The sequence below is a fragment of the Macaca fascicularis genome, chromosome 1 (genome assembly GCF_037993035.2).
Source record: "Macaca fascicularis isolate 582-1 chromosome 1, T2T-MFA8v1.1".
Taxonomy (NCBI): Eukaryota; Metazoa; Chordata; class Mammalia; order Primates; family Cercopithecidae; genus Macaca; species Macaca fascicularis.
In genome coordinates this window covers 60,347,099-60,360,928 of record NC_088375.1, presented here as the reverse complement: position 1 = coordinate 60,360,928, position 13,830 = coordinate 60,347,099, and the positions used below count along the sequence as shown (strand labels likewise).

Below are 13,830 nucleotides of genomic sequence, written 5' to 3'. Positions count from 1 at the left end.
CAATTTTATATGCACTTATGTGAAGTGCATGGTAAGTTCCATGAGGGAAGCATGATATGAGCTCAATAAATACTTGAGTGAGTGAGTGAGTGAGTGAATGAATGAATGCATGCATGTGTCTCTCACATCTGTTCTCTCTACTCCATTCCCTACCTTCCCACCCTAGTGCAGATCCTTACCATTTCTGGTCTGTGGAACCAGCCTCCCTGCTCCACTCCCCATGGAGCTAACTTTACAAACCCCCACTTACAACTGCTCAGCACCCTTCAGTGGTCCCTGCTGGGTATAGGGGGAGGTCTAATCTCCTTTTCTTGGACTCCAACACTCCTGAGATGCAGTTCTCCCCCTTCATTCCTGGCCTGCAGGTTCCCTGAACCTCTGGAGCATTCAGCATCTTCATTCCTGGCAGGTTTACTTCACTCCCAAGCAGCTTTACTTTGCTACAGGACCATTTCTGGATGGTCAGTCTTAGAGAGAAAGCCCGCATCCGCCATGAACCTTGGGTCCCTGTACTGTGCCAAGGCCACTTCCAGGTGCCTCAGACAGGGTTCAGTGAACACTTCTCAGATTCACATCCAACCCACATTTATTGAATGCTCTCTATGTGCCAGACACAACCAAATTTGTTTTTAAACTTTTCACAGCAGTTCTGAAAAGTAGGTATTATTTTCCACAATTTTATATTAAGGAAATCAAGTTTCACAAAGGGATTTATTTGGAGTCAAATGACAAGTGGTTGGCATTCTTGGGACTACATTCAGCCTCTTCCCCCAGCCTGTGCTGCCTCCTGCCCGCCCCACAGTGGAGAGTGAGAGGGTGGGGTGCTGTAGGGACTGTGCACCGGCTATGGGGAGCTGTCTGCAGAAAGGGGAGGAGGATTGCAATCCAGGGGCAAGGGTAGAATGGAGGAGCTAGGCTCAACCTGATAAATGGCATCTACAAAAAGCCCACAGCTAACATTATATTAAATGGAGAAAGATTGAAAGATTTTCCCCCAAAGATCAGGAAAAAGACAAGAATTCCCACCGTCACCACTTCTGTTCAACAGTGGACTGGAAGTTCTAGCCACGGCAATTAGGGAAGAAAAAGAAAATGGGAAACTATCTTCATTTGCATGATTCTATATATAGAAAATCCTAAGGAATCCACCAACACACACACACATGCACACACACACACGCACACACACACACAAATTATTAGAACAAATGATTTCTGGCTGAACGCAGTGCCTCATGCCTGTAATCCCAGCACTTTGGGAGGTGGAGGCAGGTGGATCACCTGAGGTTAGGAGTTCAAGACCAGCCTGGCCAACATGGTGGAACCCCATCTCTACTAAAAATGCAAAAATTAGCCGGACATGGTGGCACACACCTATAATCACAGCTACTCGAGAGACTGAGGCATGAGAATTGCTGGAGCCCAGGAGGCGGAAGTTGCAGTGAGCCGAGATCACACCACTGCTCTCCAGCCTGGGCGATAGAGCAAGACTCTGTCTCAAAAACAAAAACAAAAACAAAAGAGAGTTCGGCAATGTGGCAGGGTACAAAACTGAGCTACGAAAATCTATTATATTTCTATACACTAGCAGTGAACAATCTGAAAGTGAAATTAAGAAAACAATTCCATTGATAATGACATCAAAAAGAATAAGATACCGAGGAACAAAAGAAGTGTAAGATTTGTATGTTGAAAACTACAAAACAATCTTGAAAGAAATTAAAGGTCTAAATAAGTGGAAAAATAATGTAAAACTCAATATTGTTGATATCCCTGAGCTGATCTACAGATTCAACACAATACCTATCAAAATTCCAGCTATTTTGTAGAAATTAACAAGCTGGTCCTAAAATTCATATGGAAATGCAAGGAACCCAGAATAGCCAAAACAATCCTGATTAAGGAAGAACAAGGCCTGGTGCAGTAGTTCATGCCTGTAGTACCAGCATTTTGGGAGGCCAAGTAGATTGCATGAGCCCAGAAGTTGGAGACCAGCCTGGGCAGCATGGTGAAACTCCGTCTCTACAAAAATACAAAAATTAGCCAGTTGTGGCAGCATGGGGCTGTAGTCCCAGCTACTCAGAAGGCTGAGGTGGGAGGATCAACTGAGCCCGGGAGGTCAAGGCTGCAGTGAGCCATGTTCACGCCACTGTACTCTGGCCTGGGTGACAAAGTGAGACCTTGGCTTTAAAAAAAAAAAAAAAAAAAAAAAAAAAGTTGGAAGACCCATTCTACCTGATTTCAAAACTTACTACAAAGCTACAGTAATCAAGACAGTATGGTCAAGAGTAGGCAAGTGCTATTAAAAAAAGTAATAAAAAATAAAACCAGTGTGGTATTGCCATGAGGTTAGACATACAGATAGAATTGAGAGTCCAGAAATAAACCCTCATATTTATGGTCAGTTGATATTTTACAAGGGAACTAAGACAATTGGATGGAGGAAAGAATAGTCTTTTCAACAAATGTTACTATACCAAATGGATATCCACATACAAATGAATAAATGTGAACCCCTTCCTTATGCCATATTCAAAGTGGATTGTAGAAACATAGTGGAACCTAATTTCTAGAAGAAAATTAAAAATTAGCCAGGTGTAATGGCACATGGCTATAGTCCTAGCTACTCAGGAGGCTGAGGCTGGAGGATCACTTGAGCTCAGGAGGCCATGGCTGCAGTGAGCCATGATCATGCCACCGCACTTCAGCCTGGGTGACAGAGTGAGACCCTGTATCAAAAAATAAGTAGATTGTAGACTTGAATGTGAGAGCTAAAACTATACAACTCCCATAAGAAAACATAGGAGTAAATCTTAGTGCCCTTAGATTTAGTGATGGTTTCTTATATATAGCACCAAAAATATGGCAACAAAAGAAATAGCTAAATTGGACATCATCAAAATTGAAAACCTTTTTGCTTCAAAGGACATCATTAAAAACTGAAAATATGACAGGGCACAGTGGCTCATGCCTGTCATCCCAGCACTTTGGGAGGCCAAGGAGGCCAGATCAACTGAGGTCAGGAGTTTGAGACCAGCCTGGCCAACATGGTGAAACCCTGTCTCTACTAAAAATACACAAATTAGCCAGGCATGGTGGTAAGCACCTATAATAATCCCAGCTACTTGGGAGGCTGAGGCAGGAGAATCGCTTGAACCTGGGAGGCGGAGGTCGCAGTGAACTGAGATTGTGCCATTGCACTCTAGCCTGGGCAACAAGAGTGAAACTCCATCTCAAAAACAACAACAAAAAACCACCACACACACAAAATGAAAATATAACCCCAGAATGGGAGAAAATGTTTGCAAAGTATATGTTCAACAAGGAACTGGTATGCAGAATATATAAAAATTCTTACAACTCAATAATAAAAAGACAAAATATTTTAAGATGACCAAAGGATTTGAATAGGTATTTCTCCATGGAAGACATACAAAGGGCCCATAACCACATGAAAAGATATGCAACATCATTAGTCATCAGGGAAATGCAAATCAAAACTACAATGAAATGCCACTTCACCTCCACTAGGATTACTATAAACAAAAAGACATAATAACAAGTGTTGTCTGGGATGTGGAGAGCTTGGAACCCTCATACATTGCTGGTGGGAACACAAATTGGTGCCAGCACCTTAAAATGTCAAACATAGTTATGAACCAGCAATTCCATACCTACGTATATACCCAAGAGAAATGAAAACATATGTCCACGCAAAAACTTATACATGGATGTTCTTAGCAGCATTATTCATAATATCTTGCAAGTGGGATATTATTAGCTATATTTAGTTATAAAATAGCCCAAAGTGGAAATAACCCAAATGTTTATAAATTGATGAATGGATAAATATAAAATATGTTCTAGGCAAGGTGCAGTGGCTCATGCCTGTAATGCCAATGTTTCAGGAGGCTGAAGTGGGAGGACTGCTTGAGTCCAGGAGCTCGAGACCAGCCTGGGCAATATAGGGAGACTCCATATCTACAAAAAATTCAAAAATTAGCCTGGTGTGATGGCATGCACCTGTAGTTCCAGCTACTCAGGAAGCTGAGGTGGGAGGATCACTTGAGCCCTGCAGGTGAAGGCTATAGTAAGCCATGGTTGTACCACTGCACTCCAGCCTGGGTGACAGAGTGAGACCCTGTCAAAAAAAAAAAAAAAAAAAAAAAAAAAAAACTGTTCTACCTACACAATGGAATATTATGTGGCAATAAAAAGGGAATGAGATACTGATACTACAACATGGATGAACCTTGAAAATATCATACTAAATGAAAGAAGCCAGTCACAAAGACCACATATTTTATAATTCCATCGATAGGAAATGTTTAGGATAGACAAATCTATAGAGTCAGAAAGTAGATTAGTGGTTGCTGGAGCTGGGAAGAGGATGGGAATGGAGAGTGACTGCTAATGGGACTGGGTGTCTTTTTGAGGTGGTGAAAATGTTTTAACTTAGATTGTGCTAATTGTTCCACCATTCTGTGAATACAATAAAATGCACTGAACTGTATACTTTAATGGGTGACTTATAAGATATATGAATTACATCTCAATAAAGCTGTTTTTTTTTTTTTTTTTTTTTTTTTTTTTTAAAAAAAAAAGGCCACAGAGGCCTTCACAGTGTGGTAGAAGTGAGGGGAGATGGACACGGCGGAAGGCTCTGGACACAGATCTTGATCCCCTGGTGTGGCTACTTGCAGTTCCTGCCAGACCAGACCCATCTCTTTGCCCCCAGAGGTGAAGTGTCCAGTGGACCTTGGTTTTTCACTTCAAGACCAGTTTTGGGGTCAAGGCTATTTCAGCATGGCATGTAGTAAGAGTTTAATAAATGCTTGGTGAATGAACCTACATTGCATCAATGTGCAGGTCACTAGAAGTACTTAGGGCTGGAGCAGTCTCTAGGGCTGGGGAGGGGATCTCAGCAGGTTTTTAAAGGAAGGGACAGAACTTAAGAGCTCCTAAAACGTTCCTTCAGAAGAACCCTGAGTCCAGAGGAGAGTTAACTCATCCCTTACATGCAATGAGAAAAGTCTCACATTTTTTCTTTAAATTCTTGTGCTGTATGCATCCTACCCTGTATTTCCAGCTTGTTTTAATTTTAAAATACTGTAAATTGCCATTCAGTAAAACGGATGCTTCAGGGAGTTGTGCTGTTTATTCTTGCATCCTGGAATACCTGTGGGTGTATGCTGCTATGTTCTTTCAGAGGAGCTCAGTCAACAAATATCCCCCGAGTGCCCACTGTGTGCTTGGCACGAGGGGTGCTGTTGCCAACACAGGATCTGCCCTCATGGGACTTTCAGTTGAGAAATGAGTGCGTAGCCCCGAGCTTGGAGGAGAGGACAGAATTGTGGGGGGTAGAGTTTGGAAGCTCGTTAGGAACATTGCCTTAAATGAAGACCAACATTTATGCTCAGTGTTTTACTAGCAAAAGGTTGAAAACTGCCTAATCTAATAGTGGAATGGCTAAGCAAATTATGGTGTTACCATGTAGTAGGATATTATGTAACTATTTAATAATAAAAAACAATACAGGAAAAGGCTTATGAAATTTTATGTAAAAAATCTTCCAAAAAAACTATATATAGTATGGTCTCAACATGTAAAACATATTCAGAAAAAATGCCAGCATAGAATGCCCCAAATGCTAGTTGATTTGGAAGGTAGAATTATGGGGGGGATTTCTCTCTCTCCCCAAATTGTCTACAGTAGGTCGGGGTTCTGTTATTAATAAACATTACATCTTTGATGCGGGAAAGCTAATGTGCGTCTGCATGTGGGGCAGGGCTAGAGATGAACCTGGAGTAGTGGCTACACAGTAGACCAGGGAGGAAGGGCTAGAGATGAACCTGGAGTAGGGGCTACAGAGTAGACCGGGGAGGAAGGGCTAGAGATGGAGATGTGGGTCTTCCTACAGGAGAGGTCAAAACAAACCCTGAGTGAGCACTGAGGGAGCCGGTGAAGAAACCACAGAGGGCTGAGGAGTCTCGGAGGGCAGGAGGAGGAATTGGAGTCAGGGATGAGGAGAGTTCAAGCGTCATGGAGCTGGGCAGAGAATCTAGGCAGAGCAGTATCTGGAAATCCTTGGAAGTCAAGGAGAGAGGTTGAAAGAGGAGCCCTTAGTGTAAAACCTTATCTCCTTCCTAGAGGGTTAGATTTAAATGAGACATAGGAGAGTGATTTAGCTATACGGGCTCTGGAGTTGGGCAGACCAGTTCAAATCTCAGTTTCAGAACTGACAGCTAAGTGACCTTGGAAAAACCGTCTAACCTCTCTGAACCTGTTTCCCCATCTGTTAAATGGAAACAATAAAAACCATTAGGGTATTTTTTGGATTAGATGAATAATGCACAGAAACTGCTTTGCATAGTGCCTGACACATATATGTACTATTTTTTTTTTTAAGAGACAGAACCTTAGTCACCCATAGCTCATGCAACCTCAAACTCCTGGACTCAAGTGATCCTCTGTCACTTCAGCCTCCACCATGCCTAATTTAAGAAAAAAAAAATTTCTGGCCGGGCACGGTGGCTCAAGCCTGTAATCCCAGCACTTTGGGAGGCCGAGATGGGTGGATCACGAGGTCAGGAGATCGAGACCATCCTGGCTAACACAGTGAAACCCCGTCTCTACTAAAAAATACAAAAAAAACTAGCCGGGCGAGGTGGTGGGCGCCTGTAGTCCCAGCTACTCAGGAGGCTGAGGCAGGAGAATGGCGTGAACCCAGGAGGCAGAGCTTGTAGTGAGCTGAGATCCGGCCACTGCACTCCAGCCTGGGCGACCGAGCGAGACTCCATCTCAAAAAAAAAAAAAAAAAAAAAAAATTTCTAAAGACAGGGTCTTGCTATGGTGCCCAGACTGACCATGTACTAATTGGATGATGTCTATTATTATTGGTTTACTAGAGTTGTTAATATTGTACAAAATATCTTTGATCTATAAAGAGCTTCTCCTGGTCCTTTGGGCAGGGCTTTCTGAGGGGAAGACGACCTCCGGGATGCTCACCCTGCCCTCTTCCCCTCTCGTCCCCAGCTGTTCCCTCTGCCACCATGAGGAATATTTTCAAGAGGAACCAGGAGCCTATTGTGGCTCCTGCCACCACCACCGCCACGATGCCCATTGGACCCGTGGATAACTCCACCGAGAGTGGGGGTCCTGCGGAGAGCCAGGAGGACATGTTTGCCAAATTGAAGGAAAAGTTCTTCAATGAGATCAACAAGATTCCCTGTGAGTGTTCCTGGTGGCTGAGAGGGTGGGGCAAGGCTAGAGTCTGGGAGAGGTGAAGAAGCGTTGGGGATACCACTGAGATGTGATTGACTGGGCTCTTTCCTAATGCTTAGATTTCAGGCTGGGTTTTTGGAGAGCCCTTGCAGGAATCAGGGAGGGGGAAGTAGGGTCTGCCATTAATGTGGCAAACAAGGGGGTTTATGCACTTCAACTTCTCAGGGGAAGAAAAGTTCTTATAAAACTGTCCAAAGATGAAACCAAAAGGCAATGAAAAATTATGAAACAGAAGTCACTTTCAAGTTTGCCAATAATACTTTGAAATTTATGTTGGAAGATAGAAAATAAAAGCCCTCGCTGCTTTTGAATTTCTGGCAGAAGCTGTATAGGAGACACCAGAGATGCAGATTAAGGGGCAGCAGTCACACTGGTGGGAGATGGTACTTCAGAACCACGGAGAGCAGCTCAGGACCTATCCCCAAACAGCTGGGTTTTGCAAAGCCCAGCAGTGGTCTAGGTCCAGACTCAATCTTACGGAGCTTGGCCTGCCTATCCAGCTATGCATCACGCCTCTCAAGACTTGGCAAAAGGGGTGGAGGCCAAGGGACTGATAAGCATCATCCCATCCTCTCCAGTGTGAGACAGTACTCCACAGATCACACTAGTAAAACTCAATAGAGCTAAACTGATATTCTTCCATGCATGCACCTACTTGCTACCTCTCAGCTAACGGGCTATGCCAACAAGGGCAGTAGGCAAAATCAATCAATCAATAAATAATAAATAAAAAAGCAAGGTATTAATGAAAAGGCATGCAAAGTATATGCAACTTACATACAAATCACTCATGGGTGTGTGGCTTTTAAAATGTGGGGTGTGGGCATTGTGGGAGGGCAGTCACATTCCTCACCCATTTTTGCCAATGCTACGGGGTCAGGGGCTGCAAGACATGGCACTGCTGACCCCGGGATCTTCTCTGTGTGGGCAGTACCACCCTGGGCACTGATCGCCATTGCTGTGGTTGCTGGGCTCCTGCTTCTCACCTGCTGCTTCTGCATCTGCAAGAAGTGCTGCTGCAAGAAGAAGAAGAACAAAAAGGAAAAGGGCAAAGGCATGAAGAATGCCATGAACATGAAGGACATGAAAGGGGGTCAGGTAGGGCACATTGGTTGTGAGGGGGACTGGAAGGGGCTCAGCCCAGGCTTTCCTGATGCTGAAAGGGTAAGCAAAAGCTCCTGGGCTTCCACAACCAAACCTCCTCCCCTCCTTAAAACTTGGCTCTCACAGTTACATCTCTAGTATAACACCATCTACCTAGAGGTCCCTGGGAGGGGGTGCCTTATTCCTGTGTTAGCATGAACTCATCCCTGGAAAGACAGTGAAGAACAATATATTGACCCCCCCAGTGAGGCTACTAGGACAAAATGTTGGAAAGAGACACCCCCCCACCAGCAAGACACCATTGGGTAACCCTGTGTTTTCCTGCCAGAGAGACTGAAGGACAATATCTCATGGGAGGCATCTAACTGGGCATGGGGCAGGAATCAAATGAGGCAGAAGAGTGGCCCTGAGGCACTAAGACAGAGCCAAGTAGAATCCATCATTAATCATATCATAATTTAATTTATTTTCCCGTCTTTTGGTGTTGGTCAGCCTAGAAAGCTCCTTTTCTTGTTTTAAGTTTGCAGAGGCCCCTGCGTGCTTCCCTTTCCCCCATGTTTGTTTGGGGGTGACTAGGAGGAATCTTTTGCTCAAGGAATCCATATGGAGGATGGAGGGAAGGGCTTGATCTCAGAAGCCAGGGATCTAAATGGCCTTTGAGTGCACGTGTGTGTGTATATGTCTGTGCACATGCAGGTATGTGTGTGTATGTGGGCCCAAAAGGAACCTGCAGTGTGTGTGAGTGTGTGTTGGGAGGGGTTCCAGGATGACTTGGGTGTAGCCCTTCCTGGTCTTGATGAGTGGCTGTGGTGACTTTAGGGGCTGGTTTGAGCTGCAGGATTTTCTCTTATATCACTTTCTTCTTTCTCTCTCCACGTCTGTGGGCTCACTCTGCTCCTGTCTGCCTGGACCGTACTTCTGGTATGTCTTGCCCAGGATACGTGGGGCCTGAGCTGGGGAAAGTGTTTGGGAGAGGGCTTACAAGGGAAGCAAATCCCACCCCCACCCCAGCCTCCAGAAGCTATGAAGCACTTGGCACGGGGCCTGGTCCCTTGGCGCACTGTGCCTCAGAGGCAGGAGAGTGGTGCCCAAACCAGTCATGTCTCAAACACAGGGCTGGGGGTAGAGGAGCTGCCTAGGGGTTCTGATGGGCCATGAAGGAGGGTCCCATGGCAGGGCCACATTCCCTCTTTTACCCCCACCACACACAGCTCTGAGTCAGGGTCTACCACAGAGGGGCTGGTTTCCCATCACCCTGCGCCAAGCCAGGCTCCTCTGTCCTCCCCTTTTAACTTGTTCCCTCTCTCCCCCAGCTCCCACAGGATGACGATGATGCAGAGACAGGCCTGACTGAGGGGGAAGGTGAAGGGGAGGAGGAGAAAGAGCCAGAGAACCTGGGCAAACTGCAGTTTTCCCTGGACTATGATTTTCAGGCTAATCAGGTATGCAGGGCTGTGGGGGCAGAGTGGGGAATGGGGAGAGACCTGAGAGTTGGGTGGAAGGGGGATAGAAACAGCTCCCTCGGAGATGTGTGGGCGCTGCTCTTCCCTTAGAATGAGGCAGGCTGGAAACGGCAGGGCCTATAGCTCTGGACATTGATGCTGGCTTGGCCACCAGCCTGCTTTGCGAAAGGTTCCAAGTTGATTATGCTATTAACCTGCCCACCAACCTTGGGCAAAGCAATTTCTCTTTCAACTTCAGGTTCCCTAAATGCCATTCCAAATTCCTTGGGGTGGAAATGGAGACCAATTTTCCTCTCTAGCACCAGCCTGCCTCCCCTCATTCCCCTGCCCCAACTGCCTCCTCTGGGAAGGAATTGGTAGGAACTGGGTCTGGGGCCAGTTGTGGTATTGGAACTGTCCTGAGACTCAGGCCCCTTCTCCCCTCTCTCTCCACAGCTTACTGTGGGCGTTCTGCAGGCTGCTGAACTGCCTGCCCTGGACATGGGAGGCACCTCAGACCCTTATGTCAAAGTCTTCCTCCTTCCTGACAAGAAGAAGAAATATGAGACCAAAGTCCATCGGAAGACACTGAACCCTGCCTTCAATGAAACCTTCACCTTCAAGGTGCTGAGGGCTGGAAGGGTGACTCCAGCTCCCTCCCTGATCCCAATTCTCCGCTGAGTTCTACAGACCTTTCCTTGGCCTTTAGCCATTGCTCAGCCTGGAACAATGGCAGCCTGGACTGCAGGGCCCCCCTGGCCTCTTTGGAGGATGGGGATCCCTCCCACCCCACCCTCACACTCTGCTCCCCAAAAGCCCTGGGTCTTTCTCTGTCTCCGCACACTAACTGGGACCCTGTGGGCTGGAATAGAGGCCTCTGCCCATAGCACCCCTGGAGGTGTGTGAATCGCTCCGGCCCCCTCTGATTCTGCTTGTGCCCTGCAGGTGCCATACCAGGAGCTCGGGGGCAAAACTCTGGTGATGGCCATCTATGACTTTGACCGCTTCTCCAAACATGACATCATTGGAGAGGTAAAGGTGCCTATGAACACAGTGGACCTCGGCCAGCCCATTGAGGAGTGGAGAGACCTGCAAGGCGGGGAAAAGGAGGAGGTAAGAGCAGAGATGAGGCCAGGTCGGGCAAAAACACGAATGTACAAGTGGGCTTCCACCTCTTGGCATGATGGAAATAGGATGGGCTTTGGAGGCAGGCGACCTGGGTTAGAATCCCAGCTCCACACTGCCTGGCTGTGTGAACCTGGGCAAGTTGCTTACACTGTTTGGACTCGGGTTCCCTCCTTTAGTCTTTTTTTACAGATGAGGATTCACTACCTGCATAAAGTGCCTAGCGCAGTGACTGGTATTTGGTAGGTACTCAAATAAATACAAACGCCATTATTATTGTTACTCCTAAGCTTCTGCTATTACCTAAGGCCTGTGATTCATGCCTCTGTGCCTCAGTTTACCCATAAGGAAACTCATGTTTGTTCTAAAGGATACTCAGCAGAGGGACTTGTCCTCCCAGAACTGCTACAGCATCCATTCACTCAGTAAATATTTGCTGAGCAATTGCTATGTACCTAAAACTCCATTTTAACCATTCCTCCTTCTGGGCATCAATCATTTGTTTTGGCCAGGGCCCTGCTACCCAGCACACTCTAGGCAGTGATGGAGGGCTGAGTAGAGAAGCTTAAGACATCCTTTTGTCCTTTTTGTCCCCTGTGCCTGGGAGGAAGTCCAGCACACCTGAACCAGGACCTGTGTGATGTGGTCAGTCTTGCCCTGGGTGGCTTTGACTTTGAGCAGCTTTGACTCTGCAGTGTGGTGTTGGCCTTAGGAATTAGGAGCCCTGGGTCCTTGGCCTGCCTGCAGTGCTAAATTGTTGTGTGACTTTGAGCAAACCATGGCCTCTGGGAACCTCAGTTTCTCATTGGTTACGAAGAATTCTTGTCTTGTTTACATGAGAGAGTTGCAGTGATAGTAACAAAAGAAGGGATGCAAATTGCTCCGAAAACCACAAATCATACTACAAGTGGAATGGTCCACAAGGAGAGACCTTGGTGGGTGGGAGTGTTCAGGGAAAGAAGGCTTCTGAGACATTCAGTCCCTCAGGGCCCTTGGAGGTGGACATGTGGCTAACCCCTGGGCTTCTTGCACCCCTTTCCACCTTACCAGAGCCTGGGGTAGGAACCCAAATATACTGCCAACCTCCCAGATCTCAGATCCACCCAGGGATCCACAGCTGTCCTCTACCCCCCTCATCCTCAGCCCATGGCTCCTGAGGTCCCAACCTGTCACTTTCAGGGACTTTGTTGCACTGCATCAGGGGGCCCCAAGATCAGATGCTGGAAGACCTTCTCAGCCATCACATATATGGGGACTGGTGATGAGGGAGGCAGGGACACGTCACTGCCTTGCTAATTTTGGCAAGAAAGAGGCCAGCCATGAGAGAGGCACTAGGATGGCTGAGATGACCCAAGTCCTGCTTTTCCCCCGGATAGCCAGAGAAGCTGGGCGACATCTGTACCTCCCTGCGCTATGTGCCCACGGCTGGGAAGCTCACTGTCTGCATCCTGGAGGCCAAGAACCTCAAGAAGATGGATGTGGGCGGCCTTTCAGGTATGTGGAGAGCTTCTGGCTGCCATTGGGTGGCACCAGCGAGCCAGTTAGCAGAGTTTGCACACTCCAGTGAACAGGAACAGTTTGCTGCCCTGGGACTGAGATGTCTCCTCGAGGAGCGGTGGAGCCTTGGCTTCCCAGCCCCTCCTTTTCTCCAAGGGCCCCTTGTCCCCGTCAGAACTGCCTTCCCAGTGCTCTCTGGCCTTGCACTGTGGGCTACAGAGAAAAGGATCAGAGAAATTTCATCCCCAGATAAGTTCATGACTTACGATTTTACTTCTCCCAGGGAAATGGGCAGGGCTTCGCCTAAAACGTGATACCACAATCGGGACATGTTTCCAGAAGAAGCTGTAGGCTCTGCTGGCTCTGCCTTGGAAAGGGGAGGGTGAGGGAAAGGGGTGGAAGATGCTCTGAATATCACATTTACCTGGCAGTGAATGGGGCTGGCCATGGCACAGGGCTCTGGAGAATGAAGCCTGCTGCTTCAGCCGCCTTCCCAGAGAATCAGCCCTGGGCATGGGCTCCAACCGGCATGTTTCAATGCCAGCTCTGGCTCTGTCACTGACCTGCTGTGTGACCTAGGGCAGGTCATTTCTGTTCTTTGGCCTCAGTTTCTCGTCTGCAAGATTAGGAGGATTGGACTGGGATCATGACCCAGCAGATGTGTGTCCTGACTTTAGCACTCCCCACCCCCTCCCCAGCACAGGATCACAGATGAATCCCCATACCCTTTCTCACAAGGCCTTAGATTCAGAAATGCCCCCCACCCAATGCTTCAGGAAGCCACAACCAACTGGTCAGAGTTGGTCCTTGAGGTGAAGTCTTTTGCCACCTTTGAACTGGATGGCATGACTTGGGGCTTTCTGAGGGCCTGGTCTCAGCGGAATGAAGACCCCATCTTGACCGATGCTCTGGGCAGGCCTTGGTACATTCGGCAGGAGGGCTGGGGGCTAAGGGGAACCTCTCTGGGGTTGGGATTCTCCCTCCGCAGACCCCTATGTGAAGATCCACCTGATGCAGAATGGCAAGCGGCTCAAGAAGAAGAAGACAACCGTGAAGAAGAAGACCCTGAACCCATACTTCAACGAGTCCTTCAGCTTTGAGATCCCCTTCGAGCAGATTCAGGTGCTGGAGCCCTGGGGTCCTAGGCATGGAGCAGGGTTTGGGGAGGCAAATATGTATGGGGAGGTTGAAGAGCGGGAACTCATCCAGAGACCACGGAATAGCCTTTCTTGGTGGGGGAAGGCTCGAGGTCTAATGGTGCCTAGGTGGGATCTCCTTCCCAAGTGCTTCAGGGATCCCCCTTTTCTGATGAGATAAACATGAACTAATTCAAAAAATTCTGCAAATCATTCCTTTAGGACTTGCAGGACCATGGTCA

The 13,830-nt window shown here is 47.4% G+C and overlaps 1 protein-coding gene across 11 annotated transcripts in view; it reads left to right on the top strand.

The window, feature by feature from the left end:
• Positions 1–13,830, top strand: part of SYT2 (synaptotagmin 2) — a 120,278-nt gene that overhangs the window by 98,144 nt on the left and 8,304 nt on the right. For 6 of the 11 annotated variants that reach the window (XM_074033100.1, XM_074033105.1, XM_074033104.1 and 3 more), the window contains 7 exons: positions 7,036–7,230; positions 8,216–8,382; positions 9,711–9,830; positions 10,287–10,454; positions 10,776–10,943; positions 12,332–12,449; positions 13,441–13,574. In XM_074033100.1, coding sequence (XP_073889201.1) covers positions 7,053–7,230; positions 8,216–8,382; positions 9,711–9,830; positions 10,287–10,454; positions 10,776–10,943; positions 12,332–12,449; positions 13,441–13,574 — 1,053 coding nt within the window. In that variant the 5' untranslated portion in view covers positions 7,036–7,052. Of the gene's footprint in view, positions 1–7,035; positions 7,231–8,215; positions 9,310–9,701; positions 9,831–10,286; positions 10,455–10,775; positions 10,944–12,331; positions 12,450–13,440; positions 13,575–13,830 lie in introns of all 11 variants that reach the window. The other 5 variants (XM_045395076.3, XM_065539691.2, XM_045395077.3 and 2 more) reach the window with 2 other exon arrangements.